We start from the raw sequence: 17,163 nt of genomic DNA, 5'->3' as shown, positions 1-17,163 counted from the left end.
ACGTTGGCTTCAGCAACACGTAGCACAGATGTTTGAAGGATGCGCTGTGGTCTTTCCAAGGTATTCGCTTGCTGTTAGTACCTATCTGTTCTGTATCTGTTTGCAGTTTTGTTGTTCGCTGCCACACTTCCGCGGTTCAGATCATGCGCAGGCCATTCTGGAGGTGAGCATGGCACAGTGGTGCCTTTGAATGTGTTTCAGCGCAAAACTCCCGGGCCGGAGGCAGAACGCGACGCTAGCGCCATCTGAGCTGTTTTTTGCCGAAAAGGTAATTAGCTGCTCATTGGAGGGTAAATTACCGCCAGAAACTTTTGGGAAGACAGGAATCTTTCAAGTTTGGCCCTCTGAGCATGACTCCACAAGCAGCTGTTTATGTGAAAGAAAGGCTCTGGCTGTCGAAACCAGGTGAAGTCATCGGATATAATAAACGCCGTATATATATATATATATATATATATATATATATATATATATATATATATATATATATATGCCTACACATTTAGTCATACAAATGGTTATTATAACCGCTGCGGGTGAGCGAGAGGCGACGCGATGAAAAACTCCGGTTCGCGCACCGGGCTATCCGGTGTGTTCCCCAAACGTCTGACAGGGCTCGGAGTGGTGCCCGGAGTGGCTACACTGGCTTGGAGTGGTGTTCGGAAGGACTCCATTGGCTTAGAGTGGTGCTCGAAAGGGGTACATTGGTTTGGAGTGGTGGTCGGAAGGGCTACATTGGCTCGGAGTGGTGCTCGGAAGAGCTACATTGGCTCGGAGTGGTGCTCGGAAAGGCTACATTGGCTCGGAGTGGTGCTCGGAAGAGCTACATTGGCTCGGAGTGGTGCTCGGAAAGGCTACATTGGCTCGGAATGGTGCTCGGAAGGGCTACATTGGCTCGGAGTGGTGCTCAGAAAGGCTACATTGGCTCGGAATGGTGCTCGGAAGGGCTACATTGGCTCGGAGTGGTGCTCGGAAAGGCTACATTGGCTCGGAATGGTGCTCGGTAGGGCTACATTGGCTCGGAGTGGTGCTCGGGATGGCCACGTTAGGTTGGAGTGGTCCTGGGAATGGCTACATTGGTTCGGTCGCAACAACACGTTGCAACCGAAGCCTATGTTTTGCCCCTCCGATGTGCAGACAAAGGAGGCAATAACATCCGTGATGGGAGTCAGCTTAGTCGGCTAACAAGGTCAGCTTCTGATAGAAAAGACCACGCGACCGACCTCGAATGATCACGATGCCTGCCCTTTGTCGCGGGCAGCTGGACTCATCCGGTCGGTAAGGACGAATAATGTGGCAAAAAGAACGCTCACTTGTCCGTTCTTACAACTGTTGACAGAACGGAGCCGGCCGCGAGCAGCCCTCGCGTGCGTCCGAGGCATCAGAGGCCAGTGAGATGCCGCCGCCAGGTCTGGGTGCTCTGGAAAATTTGTCACATCAGTGGCGTAGTCAAAGGGGGGGGGGGGAGGAGAGCAGAGCCCCCCTCCCCTGGAAAGGACGGGACACGTGAGATTGAAGACTTGGATAGTTTTGATAGCGTTAGGTGACCTGGGGCCTCTGGAACATTAAACACTGACTTCGAAGCATCTAGATCGGGTACCGAATCTAAAAGGCTTCCCTGAATAAAACAAAACAGGACAGCTGTACCGACGACGTGGGGTCTCTGTGGCTAAAGGGACACCGTGAGCCCCACTTTGGCCCCCTTCTGGGCGAAATTCTGGCTACACCACCGAGCCACACTCGGTGTGTCGCTGATATCGTGACTTCCATTGTCGTCTGTTGGTCTGTATTGGTCGGTCCGGAGATGAACACACGATCTGTAACTCTCTGCAGGAGGAGGCGACTCGCCCGGCCCAGCGGCTGCTGCCAGGCAGCCAGGGAGGCTGACTGACGCATCTGGGTATCACGCTGGGTGATCGAATTAAGGCAGCGAGAGGGGATGACTGATCCCCGTAACGACCAGGATTGGTTATATCCACCACCGTCTCACCAAACACCCGTGACCGCGATGCAGCTGTCGCCCATGAGCGGCGGCTCGCCAAGGACAGTCGTCATGCTAGCCAATATGCGCACACCGAAACTTGACTACGGAGCTCGTCGCACCCAACCAGTGGCGGAACGAAACGAGGGGACCACGGGGTCATGCCCTCCATCCGGTGGCGTCGAGGGAGCCTTGGGTTCCAAAGGGGTCCATGACCGGTCGAACGGATCCTTTTTTTACAAAAAACAACAAATTTGGACGTCCTTGTGCCTCCAGGCGTCCAAGCACAGTCGGAAGCAAAAGTGAAGGGCCCGTGGGCAGTCAAAAATGATTCCCCGGTTATTGGGAGGGTGGCGATAGAGGAGATTCTGAGCCTCATCACGCTGTCCACAGGCTTTACGCCGTTCCGGGGGCCCTATATGCTCATTCGCCGGATAAATCAGATTGGTGAAGAGCCTTCTGCGTTACCCTCGATCCCTTTGCATCTGTTCGGGGGGCCCCACACTGGTGATGGGCACCATTCACTAACATGCCGGGGCACTCTTGATAGAACGGGGACCCTCCATGGATTTTTCCGTTTCGCCCGAAAGGCGTAATATGTTGTTTCCTGGGGCCCCATATTCTAACGTGCCGAGATACTGTTTGCTGCTTAGGGTCCTTCACGTTGCTGTTGAGTTCTTTCTTCTTGCTCGGAGGGCCCTGCGCTCTGCCCGGCACCCTATATGTCAACCTGCCCGGGCACTACCGATCGTCCAGGGGGCCATCACATTGATCTCCGGTTGTTCTCGCTTGCTCTGAAACCCTTCAGTGCTGACGGCAGCTTCTTTGTTGGCCTGCCTCAGCCTCTTCAATCGCTTCGTCCCCTACCGTCCCCCTACGCCGTTGGCGGGGGTCTAAATTTGCATTGGCCGGGGTACTCTAGATCGTTCCCTAGCCCATCACATTGGTCGAGGGCTCTTCCATTGAAGCCAGAAGAATTTTAGTTTGTTGCCGTAAGCCCCACATGTGCTCGCGAGCTCCGCGTGTTTCGCCTTCTCGTGCTTCGCCACAGGCCTAGCTGAATTAATTCACGTACATGAGTCTGAAATCTACACTCTGTGACGATTTCCTTCGGCGTCTCAGTTTCAAAGCAGCACTGGGATATGCTCCGACTTAGTACGTGCAGTCGCAGGAGATAACTTTACGCGCCGCTGTCGTCGAATATGTCATCTCCGTCGTTTAACGGATGTGTGACAGTTATTACACTTGTGCGTTACGTACTTACTGCATTTTAAATGCTATGCTATTGTGTGCTTCTTTAGCCAAGCAAGAACTCTGCATTAGTTGTCAGTCATCGGTTGATCACATTGGCCATGCTAAATCAAGTGTCGTGCTTGACTTAAATGATACTTATCAGCCGAGTTTAGCTCATTTTTCCATATATTCGCCAAGACAGTTAGCCTCAATATGACAGGATGCACTATAATCTGGAGAAAACTAACGCGCTCCATGAATGTACATATTATATGTGTGCCACGCCTAGTTTCCTTAGCGTGCGCACAGGAAGTTGGTTCCCCTTATAACAAATAGGATTCATAAGAATTGTAATTTCTTTTAATGCAGAGGTCTCAAACTCCAGGGGCCCCACAATGTTGCTCGCCTTCTTCACCTGACGAAATCCTGGATCCACCACTCACCTAAATGTTCCAGGACTCCCTCTTTCCCCCCTCTCTTTCTTTCTCCCCCCCCCCTCTCTCTCTGTCTCTCCCCCCCCTCTCTCTCTCTCTCTCTCTCTCTCTCTCTCTCTCTCTCTCTCTCTCTCTCTCTCTCTCTCTCTTTCTTTCCTTTCACTCTCTCGTTGTCTCTCCTTCTTTCCATCTCCCACCCTTCCTCCTTGTTTCCCTACCTTCGTCGATCTTGTCCCATTCCCCGCCCTTCTTGTTATTTTGATTACATCTGTACGCTTAAGACAACAGGCCAGCCACTCGAGCTGGCAAACATTTTAAGGAGATATTGGACATATTAAAGTGTTTGAGTAATTACTAACTCATTCACGCCGTCGTCAATGCATGCACGCACACCAAAGTTGGAGGCCTTCGATTATTGAGCTATCTAATGCGGATGTCGAAAACAAACGTTAGAAATCGTGACAAAGCGTTCAAGACACCGTGCATTGACAGCATACTTTTACCATGAACATTTAAATTAATGCCCAAAAAACCCTTAAAATTTATCGAAAGATAGCACTGTGCGATATTCCACACCAAATAATCACGTCCATTGCAGTGATCACAAACCCAACCTTCCTTGCCCTGAATGCCAAGCCGTCGTGTGATCAATGCGGGCGAAAAACGATCCCACTGAGCCCGCAGCTCAGTACAGTATTCACCTCGACACGCTGCAGCCATTCCGACTGAGCGGCGCTCACTTTCAATAATCAATAGCGCTTGTGCCGAGAGCGTGACGGCGGCGGCGGGCGGCGGGCCGGGCGGACCTTTGTATGCCGCCGCCGCCGCCGCCGCCCGCGCGCCGCCTGTCCGGCCAGCCGCCGCCACCGTATGAGAAACAGTCAGCTGTTTACCTGCTCCGCCGGAACGAGCGCTCGTGAGGCAGAGCGAACCGTTCATAGAACGCCGTCAGCAGCAATGCGGGGTGAAATGGCCGGCTCCGCCGCGGACGTTGATGCCCAGGAAATTGGATTCGCCGCAGCCCTCCGTGATCAGGTTTGATGGAAGAGCGCTGGGTTTGAATCTGGGTTCTAGCTGCTTACCTTGGGCATAGCTAGGTAGCTAATAAATGTCACTATCAAAGATGTTCTTAAATGATCATTTAAGCACAACGGACGCAGGTATTGCAAACGACGAAACGGCAGCTTCCCGGGAAGCTTGAAGGGAGGGGAAAATGCATAAATGCTTAGGTTGATTGCAAATCTGCCGTTTTATTGAAATGGCCCCAGGCCTTTTGTGCCGGCTTCACGAGCATGTTACTATCTATTATAGTTTAGATGGGCTATTTTGAGAGATAATCGCAGCGCGACCGGGATATTTTGTCCATGGTATTTAGTGGAATGAGAGGTGGAAAATGAACCGATAGTGATAACCACAGCTTCTAATCAGATGTCAGGTCCAACGTGGCTATCACTGTTCTCTTGAATTAGTGTTGTCAGCAGTTTTGTAGTTCAGTAACAAAGTGTCATTTTTTCATCGTCCTTCTCTGCAGGGGTGACTGGATGTCAACAGTCTTGCTCAACCCATGTACCCACCGTTTTGTATCGTTTTGTCGCTGGGCTAAGAATAGCGGCATGCTGTGGGGATGGTCTATCACGATGATATATAATATCAAATAATCGGGACTCCGGTTCAGTGTGACAGACAGTTCGACCGATCGGGCGCGGGTGGGAGTCGGCAGCTCCGTGAGTGGAATACTGTGCCGCAATACTTAATTGCGATGCGGCACAGCGCAGTATCCAGGCGTTTGAACCGGGAGGCATCGTCGGATCCGTAATAGGAAATTATCTGACGGGATGAGACAGGATGATGCACTTAACCTTCCTTGAAATACGCTGTCGAATTGCAGCTGAATAAATCAGGGCGTTTATACCAAGGATGGGTGCTGAGTTCAGGGCATACTGCACGCCTCGATGAACCAAATACGGGTCGAGCGGTTTGGCCTGCCGTCATTAGACCAGGATTAAGTTCTATCAGATTGGCTGCATATATCCCTATTGCCGGCGACTGTTTTGACTTTGAAAACAAACTTAGCATTATGTTCTGGCTCATGGGATATATTTTCACGCTTAACACGCGCCCGGGTGGTTGGTTGGATAGTTTTCGCTCGGGTGGGAGGTCAATTTGACCCCCACCCCCGAGATTTCAGAAAATAAGAGAGCTAAAGACACCAAATTCACGTGATGTGTTGAGCGGTACGTTAATTCACTTAGGTCAAAGTTTGAGGTTCTTAGGCCATGACCATCGGGTCAGATAGGTCAAACAAGGTCAAATTCCAGGTTGGTCTCCAAAGTGCCCCCAGAACCTAGATAACTGTTCTAAGGTCACAAAATGTCACATGATCTTCCATGGTCAGTGACCTTTTTCGGCATTTTGAAGGTCATGGTGACCAAATCATAAAAGACTGCTTTGATTGTTGCATTTGAATAAGCGACAGAGATTATGCTAGGCAGTGTGTTCCTTAAAACTAAATGTTAACCTGAGTCATTTTGGGTCAGTGACCTATTATGACCTCTAGAAATCCCATGGAAGATGTGTAACGCGGTTCCTGTTATCAATAAATTCGAAATGAGCACCAGAAACTACCCTATGCAGCAAGTCCCAACTTAATAAAACAGGTTGGTTTTGACCTCGGTCTGACCATCATACCTGACCTTATCTCAACGTAATCTGTTCATTCAAGTGTTTCGTTGCTTAAGAAAGTATCTCAGAGGTATATGATTTCGCCTAGCATTCCGTTGTTGCATCAGTTTAAACGATTCTCTAGAAATTGCATCCGCTAACATCATGGCTACCCTTGACCTGCCATAGATCAGCGACCTTGCAAGGTGCATCTTAATTTGTGATACCAGACAATCCGCTTTTTAACACGCGCTCGGGTGGGAAGGGGGTCAAATTGATCCCCGGAAGGTTTTTCCAGAATGGTTTCCGAACGGCATGGCGTAGCCGCGCCAAATTTTGCATACTGTAGACAATTGAACGGCGAATCGTCTGACGTGAAAAGCTTAGATTTACCTTGAAAGCTCGCTGACCTACGGCAGGTCAAAGTCAGGCCATGGTTTCAGCGAAGACAATTTCTGTGGAATCGTCTAATCTGATAGAATAACGGAGTGTTTGACCAAGTCATGCATCCCTGAGATGCTTTCTTAGGCACCACAAATACTGAATGAGCAAACAACGTTGACCTGAGGTCAGTTATGAAGGTCAGACCAAGGTCAAAACCAACCAGATTTACTACTCTAGGGCTTGCTGTATGGGACAGTTTGTGGTGTTCATTTCAAATGTATTGACAGCAGGAACCACGTTATAATCTTCCATTGACTTCTTTGAGGTCGGAACAGGTCATTGACCTAAGATGACCCGGGTCGACATTTTGCTTTAGGAACACACCGCCTAGTGCAATCTTTGTCGCTTATTGAAATGCAAAACTCGGAGCAGTATTGTATTTTTCGGGTCACCATGACCTTCAAAAGACCAAACAAGGTCACTGGCCTCAAATGGGTTTGTGACCTTTTGCTTAGAAACAATTGCCTAGGTTCTGGGGGCCCTTTTGGAGACCAGCCTGGAATTTGACCTTGTTTGACCTTATTTGACCTGAAGGTCACAACCTAGGAAGCTCAAACTTTGACCTAAGTGAGTTCATGTTCAGATCAAGACACCCTGTAAGTTTGTGTCTCTAGCTTTCTTAGTTGTTGAGATCTCAGGGGGGTCAAACTTAATGGCGACACTATAGTTTCACCGGCAGCTGTTTTTGATACATTGTCAGCCAATGCTCCTGCACTCCCAGATCAGAGGGAGAGCTCCACGTGGCAGCTAAAAAGCTACCTCCTGATTCATGTCTAATCCAATAATTTCTCACTGTCCGTCTGCCCGTTTGTCCTCTCGTCCATCCGTCCGTTCGTCCGTTTATCCGTCCTGTTTCCGTCTTGAATTTTCGTCTGTTTGTCTGTGTGTCTGTATGTCTGCGCCCAATGTTTTAAGCCAGGCGCAAAGCGCAGACAGCTGAGCGGATTCGTGAAATTTGTGCATCAGACGGCCAGTTTATCGTTCGTAGCGATCCATTACGTGAGTTTACGACTACGCGATATTGGCGTCGGCTAAACAAGCGCAAGAGGAATGAATGTCTTGGCATTTAGCAGGAAGTCATGCTTCGTTTGTGTCGGAAAAAGTAAAAATGTATGCATATGCAGGAGGAAGTATGAGACCTTTGACAGCATGCTTCTAAGCTTGAAAAACGATGAGCGCAGCGTCTCACACACAATAATTGACTTAAACATTCCAGTTTTAGAAAACTCATCAAGCCAGGGCGTGCGTCCCTGAGATGTGAACCAATGTGCTGTGACTGGAGGCAGTGCTTTAACAACGTCAACTGCGCTGGTTCTTCACGTTTCAAAGCGAGCTGAAAGCGTGTTTTGATTCAATAAACTTCGAGATTCCGTCTACCTGTCTGCGCGTATTGGCCATACGGCCAGTTCAGGCGATGCACAATGAAGGCATTCTATGCGCGCACGACGGTCTCAGCCTTTGTGACGATCCACGACAACAAATTGTTTCGATCTCAGAGACCGCCGTCTGTGGCAGCGCGTCGGGAAAAAGGAATGTTTGAGTATTTTGCAGGAAGCACGTGTTTCGTTTACATGGGGAAAGGAGGACCGAGGCCACGCCACTGAAAACATATCGCAATCGCGCGAGTGTTGCTGAGCTGAGGCTCACCATTAACAGGAGGCAGTCGGTTCAGGCAGGTGACGATATGTAAGAAATATGTAGCAGCGCCAGCGGTGTTGCCGCCTGGTGCGACACAGGGAAGGCGAAGGCAGCGAAGTTCCGCTGTTTGGCGACTGTCGAACGATGTTCCATTGTTTGACAGCCGTCGCTCTAATAAATCGGCTCAGCCTTTCTCCGCCTTCACACTCGCCCGGGTGTGGGGGGGGGGGGGGGGGGGAGAGGGAGGTGAGTCAATTCGATCCCTGAGGATCTTCAGAACAGCTTCCAAATGGATCGGTGTAACGATGCCGAAATTTGGATTGACTTGATTGGTACACAACTTTGTATAAAAGTGAGCGATTAAATAGTCAATCTTTTGGTGAAAAGGAATGGGATAAACTATTCAGGGTCGCGGACGTGTAGCAGATCGAAGTGAGGCCATGGTTGTCAGCAAGGCAAATTCTTAGGAAAGCTTTCAAGCTGATGTGACAACAAAGTTTTGGACGGAGTCATGCATACTGAGGTGCCCTCTTAGACGATTTTAAGAATCATTGTTACTGTTAGTGGTTTACCCTGTTTCAGGTGTAAATGGCAAATCTGTAAAGGTCAACACAAAAGGTATTTTGGTACTAGAAATCTTGATGTATGGGATAAAACTTAATTTATGGGATAGCTTTCACGACTATTTCAAACGGGCTGGGATACCAGGTGGTGCCTCGGTGATGAGGAAGAAAAAGTGTGCTGTAAAGGAACTATCAAATGGTTGCATTTTGTTGTATTTTATGCCATCAATCGGTGTAATGCAATATGCAGAGGTTACGTACCAATCCAACTCACCCCGTAAGGAACTCTTACACGAAACATGTCTTCCCATTCCACTGAATCGTATGGCCAGCTGACGTGTCAGTGGGGTCACGTGCCCCTCGCATTTACAGCATTGCCGTTCACCACTTGGCTCAGGCACTGCTGGGAGCGGACGGATTTAGCGCCGAGGAACCGGCGTCCTACACGTCATCATATGCTATCACGGGGCGATGCTGGCTGGATGCTAGTGTATCGTTACGGTCCTGCTGCAGCTGACCTCCCGCACCAAGGATTAGCCATCGGTCGCAGAACTTTCCTGTACGCAATATTCTTTGTCTTGCTTTCTCGTAACAGGAATAACAGGTCGGCTGCTCACCCTGAAGCAGCCGACGTAAGCTCGACCCCGGGAAAACCCTGGCTCAGTCAGGTGGAGACTAATGACCTCCAGAGACTGACCTAGGCTGGTTTGCATGGTCACCGTCTAGCTCCGCCTGACGGGAAATGGTTTCCGCTTAAATTCGAAGGGTACGTCGGATGAGATGACCAGGATTCTTTGAAATGAAGACGTTCACCCTGTTGACCTTGACGCTCATCACGGTCGTCACTGCAGAAGCTGAGGGAACCCAAGTAGGAGCATGATGGGTGCGCTTCTCTCGAACACGAAGTTGTGTGATGACAGCCTTGATGGCCTCAAACTGTTGAGAGGTTCCAATCGGTGATTCGCAGCCTCCCCTGGGTCTGGGAGACATGTTGCGCATCTATTTGCAGGTTCTTGGCTCTCCACGCTGCTAACCCAGAGGCTTGGTGTTCATATCATCAGCTGCAAATAGTTGAGCGCCAGGATGACCTGCTCCTTGAGCAGGTCATCAGGTCAGGTCAGGTCAGCGGATCATATCGTTGAGCCTGATATGTTGAAAATCGATAACTTTAGATTACAGCTCTGAACTGATAATGCCAAAAATCCAACACCCAGGCATTTTTCTTACGTCAAACTGTGCATTGCTTAGCACAAGGCAGTCATATTCTTTGCCGTTCTCATAGCTTTCAAACGGCGCGGAGCCAGCCGCTACAAATGCAAACCTTACGTGGCAAGCTTGCTCGCCAGCATGTTCAGCAGTCCGATCTGGACCAAAGTGTAGGGGTGTAGCTTCCTATTCAGCTGGGTGTGGGGGAGGAAGCTTCGGCTTCCCAAGCTTGTGCTCCAAATGCCCTCAATTTTGAGAGAAAAGTGGACGAAATCCGGAGAGAAATCCGCTTGTTGGTGAATTTCAGGATGGGTTTCATGATTATTTGCACGGCCCAGCCTCCCCCGCCCCGATTCATTCTGCGAAACTACGCCCCTTGCCTAAGTGTGACCTACGCCTTCCTCTTGTCACCCTGATCCAGAACACATGAGGTTTTAGAGGTTTACCTCCGATGTGTTACCGACAACATGTTCTCGTGCTAGTAGGGGAAACGACAAAATTTCCCATTTGTTACATACCTAAGACTCCTTGATCACAAGGCGGTAAACACTTTTGTTATGTTGACTTAACGAATTCAGAGCTGGTCACTGACCTAACAAGGCCTCGAAGATGAGAAACTTGCCGCCCAAGACAGTCCTTGGTGTTATTTCAAGTTCAAATATCAAAATGATGCCGAAGGTTTCTGTCATTCTGACGCTCCAAATGTTAGATGAGGCCACTTATCTGAAATGCCTCTGGGTGACGTTTTGCTCAGACAAGAGGCCTAGGTTAAACGTGGCTGCATTAGCAGATCCGAAGGGACTATGAGCACTGGTCTAGAATTCGATTCTTTTTTCCTAATTTGACACGAACTGACGCGAAAAGTACGGCATAGAGATCTATATATTCCCACAGCAAGTTCACATATATTCCCACCTACCCTGTGAACCTGTCATACGTTTGATACCTCAGAAGCCCAAACTGGCTGCCCACGTTCGCCCGAACGTGTCGCATTCAGCTGGCGCCCGGACACGTTATGCATAGAGCCTAGATTCACGCGATATATGCACTGTTTTGGAACCTGCCATCTTCCCGCCATGCAGTCGCCTTTTCATGGGGGTGGATATATCGAAGATGGTGTTGCTGCTGAGACGACACGGCGTGTGGGATGGGTCACGGCATGTGGAATTGGTCACGGTATGTGGGATGGGTCACGGCATGTGAAATTGGTCACGGTATGTGGGATGGGTCACAGCATGTGGGATGGGTCACGGCGTGTGGGATGGGTCACGGCGTGTGGGATGGGTCACGGCGTGTGGGATGGGCCACGGTGTGTGGGATGGGCCCCAGCGTGTGGGATGGGTCACGGTATGTGGGATGGGTCACAGCATGTGGGATGGGTCGCGGCATCGCGGCATATGGGATGGGTCACGGCGTATGGGGTGGGTCACGGCGTGTGGGATGGGTGAGATGTGGCGGATCGCCGCACGGTAGCTGATCCGCTGTGCCCAGTGGTTGTTTCATTAGCGACGCCGTGCGGTGCCATGCTGGAGGAGGGGGAGGGGGGGGGGGGTTGCAGCGTGAATTAATGGTGTGTGACAGAATGGCCGTCGTGTCGCGGCCGATTCAGTCGCGGCCATGCAGTGCTGGCAGCGGTGGGCATGACAGCAGCAATTATCCCGCTCGCAACCGCCCGATGGGATGCAGATACGGCCGTGTGTAGTAAAGGCCAAAGCAGCGATGTGCACGTCACACTGAGGTGTGCAGTGTAAGAGTATGTAGACAATAAGCATTGCAGATCTTTCAGGGAAGAGTATGCCCAAACCCAACAGCCCAACTCCGTAGCCAAAAATAATTGGCATCATGCACAACCATGATTCGTACAAAATATTCAGGGCTGCAAATAGCTTGCAGTGCAAAACGGCTGTGTAGAGCGTAACTGTCACCTCACCACTAACCGCAAAAATGCAAACTAGGCACTGCCAAGCATTTGTAGGCCATAGCCGTGGCAACGAGTGCACATGAATCCCCACGTAAACTCTTCTCCAAATACAGATCAGATGCATCTACCTTTCCCTCCATGTGACTCTGCCACTCCCCAGCGGTGTCCGGGTGCCACGAGCCGACCCGGTCGTCGCCCGCCACAGCGCCAGCCGCGGCGGACCGCCCGCCCCGTCGGCTCGGCAGCGCGTCGTTAGCGACGCGGCGCCTAATGTCTCCGCTGACGGGCGGCCGGCCGGCCGCCGAGCCCGGCCGGTTGCGGTGCGACTAATGCGTCGACGCCGGCCCGCTGGCCCCGTCCGCTCCGTTGGACGGCCCCTCGACGGCCGGTTGTAGGAGGGGGGGGGGGGGGGGGGCCGCGGCCGCGCCGCTGACGCCGGTGCCGGACGTGCGTGGTCGCGGCGGAGTGGCGGCCGGGTGGGGATTTTGGAGGTCGAACCGCGAGCTGGAGGCTGGGTTCCCTCCGTGGCCAGGGCTCGCGGCAGATGAGGCAAAAGGCAAAGACGAAACCGGTCTTCTTCAAAAGTTGCGGCTTTGCTTTGTGTATAACTTTGCGGCGTTCGAGGAGAGCACCGATACGTATGTGGATTCCTAACATGACTCTGCTTTCTACTTCTATTCGTTGGTGTTCTCATCTTGCAGGTTTTGAGTCGCACTCAGTATGATTTGCAAAGGGAAAAGTTTATGTGCGCCTGGCGAACGTGTCGAAGTCACATTTAAACATGATTAAGCCCTCACAAATGAGAGTCGATTTAGTTACCGACTTAAAACCGATACCGTAAATGTTTCTTTGAAGCCATCCAACTTCTGAAAACTTCCCGCCTTAGACCCGAACAAAGTTAGCCGAAGGTTTTTATGCCGCCTCGGCGCTTCATTGCTGCGGATTCCCGGCGATTGTGAGCGCGGACCGCCCGCAGGCCGTTCCAGCGTCGTATGCGGCCGGAAGCGCTTGTGCCGTGCAGGCGGGCGCCGGCTGACAGCGAACAGGGGCGCTGCCGTCGCCGCCTGCTTTCCACCGCTGATAATCGGCTGTATGCCGGGCTGGCGAGCTGCAGGCGGCCCGCCGCTGAGCGGCGTCCGCCATGCATATCGGGCTAGGTTGTGCCCGTTGGTGTTCGACGCACGTCGGCCCGAGCGGGCCTACACGCGCCGGCCGGCCCGTCGGCGGATTCGGCCCCCGCGCGCCGCGTCGGCCGTCGCCACCACACGCGTAATAGTGTAATAATTTATTTTTGTGACTGGTGGGAGGTAGCGAATACTCTGAAGAAACGGGGAGATGCACGCTTGGCTGGTGGTAGACGGAGCGGGGAAGGGGAGAGGCTTGGCTGTCGCGGCGCCAGAGACGGTGCGTGGACACTCGGCCGCGGGAGAGAAAGCGGAAAGCCCGGCGAGGGTGAGATTGTGAAAATAACGGCCGCTTGAGGCAGTGGAACCGGCATACAGGACATGAGGCAGGTAGCGGGAGAAGAGGCGGGGGCTGGCAGGCATAATGAGGAGTGAAAGGAACAACGACGACGAGGGTAGACGCAGCAGTTGCTACGGTCTCACAAGATCTGACTCAGCTCTTGTGCAGATGAAAAGATAGGCGACCAGCAAGTGGCGGGGCGCAGCAGAGAGAGAGAAAAAGAAAGAGAGATAGGGTGAGAGAGCAAAAGAGAGAGAGAGGGAGAGAAAGGGAGAGAGAGAGAGGGAGAGAGAGAGAGCAAAAGAGGGAGAGAGAGAGGGAGAGAAAGAGAGGGAGAGCCGCATAAGTGCGCCCCGGGCTGCGCGCACCGAAAAATAAGACATGACATTGAAGACGCACTTACAACTAAATCGGAACACGAAACAGTACGACAACATATACGGGGAGCAGCAGAGGCGATAAGCGCGTGGACCGAGCCGCGCGGACCTCTATTTACAGCCGAGTTCAGCGCGGCGAGCACGAGCGGCGAGTCTCGCCGAGCGCGCAGCTCAAAACAATGTCAACAACGCGACCGGCAACCGTCAGTCGGGACAGCGGCGACGGCCTCTGAAAATGATGGCCGAGCCGACCTGGCCGGCGCCCGGACGTCACGCCTAAGCGGGACTTGTTAAGGCCGCCCGCCGCGAACGTGTAAAACAAACTAGACGCTACTTGTCACGCTAAACCATGCGACCGCCCGCGCGCGAGCCGCCGCGGCCAGCACAGAATCATCACAACCTGAAACGAACGGCCGGCGCGCGCTTAACCTCAGCATTAGGAATGAAATGTAACGGTAGGCTACGTGCAGCTGTCCGTCCACTGCGCCCTAGATCACAGAAGTATCCCTCACAAGTTCGTTTCCTTTCCGCAAGGCACTTGGCGGCGGCGACGGCGGCGGCGGCGGCGGCGGCGGCGGCGACGGCGGCAGCGACGGCGGCGGCAGCGGCGGTGGTGGTGGCGGCAGCGGCAGCGGCGGCGGCGGCGGCAGCGGCGGCGGCGGCGCGCGGCCGGGGCGTCACGCGTCCCCTGTGCCCAGGTGGTTGTGTGGCAGCGTCCGGCGCGGCGGCGGCGGCGCTGTCGGCGGCGTGTTAACCGTGTTGCTGCGTACCACCGGTGGCACGGCCGGCAGCGAGGTGACGTTGGTGGAGCGCGTGATGGGCGGGTGCCGCGGCGGCGATCGCTGCAGCGCCATCTCCGGGTGCAGTGTATGCGGCTGCCGGCGCTGCTCCAGCTGCTCTTGGTGTGCGGCCAGGCAGCGCTGCAGCACCTCGGGCAGCTGCTCCAGCTGCTCCTGCACGTTGGCCAGCCGCTCCTCCATGCTGCTGACGCGCTCATCGGCCAGCTCCTGGCGTGCGTTCATGTCCACCACCAGCTCGTACACCGAATTCTGCACCTGCAACACGCGCGCCAGCTACTGTAAGCGGTGTCAGTGGGTTCACTCTTGATGGCGCGTTCGTTCTGACGTCGCTCAGGGGCGGTTATGACCGTGCATCGTTGTGGTTTATGCAACGGGGCGCAAAGGTCTCTGGAACGGGAACGTGAACCGGGCAGGAAATAAGACCGAGTGTTCATGTGTGAAAGGCCATCCTGGAACCAGACTTTCATCGGCCCACAAACGCGATTAAACAAACACGGCTGTTCCATCGTGGCGCTGGGGTCCCGAGGTCCCGCCACGCCCAGGCACAACCCGAAACCAAGCAGACTGCCAGTACGAGCACCACCAGAACGTCCTGCGGCCAGCGACAGACAGCGCCATGTCGCTTCAGGGCCAAACCGAGCAGCGGCCTACGACGCATCCTCAGCAGTCGTGCCTAAGCAAAAGGTGTGGGAGTCAGTGGGAGGCGTCACGTCGCGCCGACGAGGGCAAGGACACGGCAATCTCCCAGCGGCTCCACTGGCGGCCCTCTGGGCGGCGCACTGCGTCAATGGTCCGCCGACGCATCGCCGCCGCCGGCTGATCCGACTCCTCCACGCCCTGATCCGCCCTCCATTTTGGGCCTATCCTCCGCGAAAATGGAAAATTCCCTCGCCGTGTGACGCGCGCCGAGTCAAAGGCGGCGGCTGACATGACGACGCGGCAATCGATGGCCGCCGGATAGCCGGGAGTAGGCTTCTTTAATCAAAACGCCGGCCTCTGGCGAACGCGGCGCGCCAACCGTCGTAATTTGTCACAGCCCCAGTTTGGATGGCGCTGATATGAGCAGGCGCGGCGGATGTGCGAGTGATGACATACGAGCACGCGGGCGCTCCGCCGCCGCCGCCGCCGCCGCATTCTCCGCGCTCGAGAATTCCGCTACCTCGGCTGCTTCTCCACGAGAAAAAATGAAGCGTGCTTGAACGGTGTTTATGACTGCACCCAGGAGAACATATAAATAATACAACAGTGGCGTAGAGCAAGATGGTGGAAACAACATGTCAATGTCCAACCCTTTGGGACTCATTGGCTTCTGGTACGGTTGACAACAGCTGAAGAGTTCTTTTTCTAATCTACTGTCCTGCTCCCCTCTCTCTCCCTTCCTCCCTCCCTCCCTCCCTCACTCCCCTCCTCTCTCTCTCTCTCCCTACCTCTCCCCCTCTCCACTGCGGTGCTCCTTTAGGGCGCCCCGCCTCTGCGGACGAGGCGAGCGGCACCGGGAGATCCCCACCAGCGCGCCGGTCATCCTACCCTCGGACAGTCATCGGTGTCGACTCGGGTGACCCGCCATTACCGGGCGCGTCATGTTTGATTGGATGTGGCACCTCCAGAGCACACGGCCGCTCGGAGAAATGAACGTCGCCCGTAATGATCAGATCGTCTGGCACCGGTTGTCGTCATTATGGCAGCCTCCGCACAGATCCTGGCTCGGCAGATATGACTGTCGGAAGGGCGGACGGACGGCTGGAGGGTGAAGTGGGCGGACGGAGCTGGAGGGTGAGGGTGGACGGACGGCTGGAGGGTGAGGTGGGCGGTGAGAGACGATCGACGAGGTCATGAGACTGTGCGCTGGCTGCCGGAGTGATGGGACTATGAGCTGGCTGCTGGAGCGATGGGACCGTGGGCTGGCTGCGGGAGCGATGGGACTGTGGGCTGACTGCTGGAGCGATGGGACTGTGAGCTGGCTGCCAGAGTGATGGAATTGTGAGCTGGCTGCCAAAGTGATGGAACTGTGAACTGGCTGCAAGAGTGATGGAAATGTGAGCTGGCTGACAGAGTGATGGAACTGTGAGCTGGCTGCCGGAGTGATGGGACTATGAGCTGGCTGCTGGAGCGATGGGACTGTGAGCTGGCTGTCGGAGTGATGGGACTATGAGCTGGCTGCTGGAGCGATGGGATTGTGAGCTGGCTGCTGAAGTGATGGGACTGTGAGCTGGCTGCCAGAGTGATGGGACTGTGAGCAGGCTGCTGGAATGTTGGGCTTGAGAGCTGGCTGCTAGCATGTTGGGACTGTGAGCTGGCTGCCTTAATGATGGGACTGACGGTTGGCTGTTGAGCGATGCGACCGAGGGCCGAATGTTGGGGTGATGTAACAGAGAGCTGGATTCTGGAGTGATGGTATTGAAAGTTGGCTGTTGGGTGATGAGACTGACGGTTGGCGGGTT

The 17,163-nt window shown here is 53.6% G+C and overlaps 1 protein-coding gene across 1 annotated transcript in view; it reads right to left on the bottom strand.

Moving 5' to 3' along the window:
* Window positions 1–14,591: 14,591 nt before the first annotated feature.
* SK (small conductance calcium-activated potassium channel) overlaps window positions 14,592–17,163 on the bottom strand; it is a 123,969-nt gene continuing 121,397 nt past the window's right edge. The window contains exon 14 of the mRNA XM_037223225.1: window positions 14,592–14,977. Within this exon, the coding sequence (XP_037079120.1) occupies window positions 14,600–14,977 (378 nt within the window). The 3' untranslated portion in view covers window positions 14,592–14,599. The remainder of the gene's footprint in view (window positions 14,978–17,163) is intronic.

The sequence above is a fragment of the Pollicipes pollicipes genome, unplaced genomic scaffold, assembly GCF_011947565.3.
Source record: "Pollicipes pollicipes isolate AB1234 unplaced genomic scaffold, Ppol_2.1 Scaffold_4881;HRSCAF=5763_pilon_pilon_pilon, whole genome shotgun sequence".
Lineage (NCBI taxonomy): Eukaryota > Metazoa > Arthropoda > Thecostraca > Pollicipedomorpha > Pollicipedidae > Pollicipes > Pollicipes pollicipes.
This window is presented reverse-complemented; position numbering and strand designations above follow the sequence as displayed.